An 810-nucleotide genomic window follows, 5' to 3' on the forward strand; every position below is an offset into this window, starting at 1 on the left:
CGCGCCCTGGTCTCTCACTCAGAGGGCGCCAACCACACGCTGCTGCGCTTCTCCGCCGGGGACGTGGTGGAGGTGCTGGTGCCCGAGGCCCAGAATGGCTGGCTCTACGGCAAGCTGGAGGGCTCGTCCGCGTGAGTGGGAGCCTTGGAGGGGCCGGGGGTTGGTTGAGAAGAAGGCCCTGGGAGCCGGGGACCCGGGGACCTGCCGGACTGAGGCTTCCCTGGCCTCCCTTGGAGGCCTCGGACAATGCTGCTCTCCTCCCGCCCCCCACACTCTGCCTCAGTTTCCTCATTCATTCAGTGGGAGTGGGAAGAGTCGCCTTACCAAGTTCAGGATGACGGCCCTTGAGAGGGGGCAGAGGATGGGGGATGGGCGGGTTCTTCCAAAAGTGTAGAAATGGCAGAAATCCTATTGCTTGAGCACCTACTGTGTGCCTGCCTCTGGGAGGAGGCTGTGTCCCCTCTGCAGGGTCAGCCCTGGAACTCTGATGCAGGGGGCTGGGCTAGGAGTAGGGCCTGAAATGTGCTCACCTCTTTGCAGTCACTCTCAGTGGAAATCCTTAAAGCACCTAAACCGGGCTGTTTTCACACCTGGTGTGGAGGAAGAGTTGGGGAGTTTCATACAGTGAGGGCGCCAGAAAGCCCGGAGGACAGCAGGCCTGGCAGCTCGCAAAGGGAATGGACTGTCTCTTATACACATCTAGATGGGTATAAGATCCCAATCCTCCAACTCCCCCAGCCCTAGGCCACCAGTAATCTACTTTCTGTCTCAATACATTTGCCCATTCTGAGCATTTCATATAAACGGAAT

The 810-nt window shown here is 58.8% G+C and overlaps 1 protein-coding gene across 1 annotated transcript in view; it reads left to right on the top strand.

Annotated features, from left to right (window-relative positions):
- The window catches only part of BAIAP2L2 (BAI1-associated protein 2-like 2), a 40,933-nt gene that overhangs the window by 36,602 nt on the left and 3,521 nt on the right, over window positions 1-810 (top strand). The window contains exon 9 of the mRNA XM_011979127.1: window positions 5-131. Within this exon, the coding sequence (XP_011834517.1) occupies window positions 5-131 (127 nt within the window). The remainder of the gene's footprint in view (window positions 1-4; window positions 132-810) is intronic.

Source organism: Mandrillus leucophaeus, unplaced genomic scaffold (assembly GCF_000951045.1).
Source record: "Mandrillus leucophaeus isolate KB7577 unplaced genomic scaffold, Mleu.le_1.0 Scaffold2, whole genome shotgun sequence".
NCBI classification, from domain to species: domain Eukaryota; kingdom Metazoa; phylum Chordata; class Mammalia; order Primates; family Cercopithecidae; genus Mandrillus; species Mandrillus leucophaeus.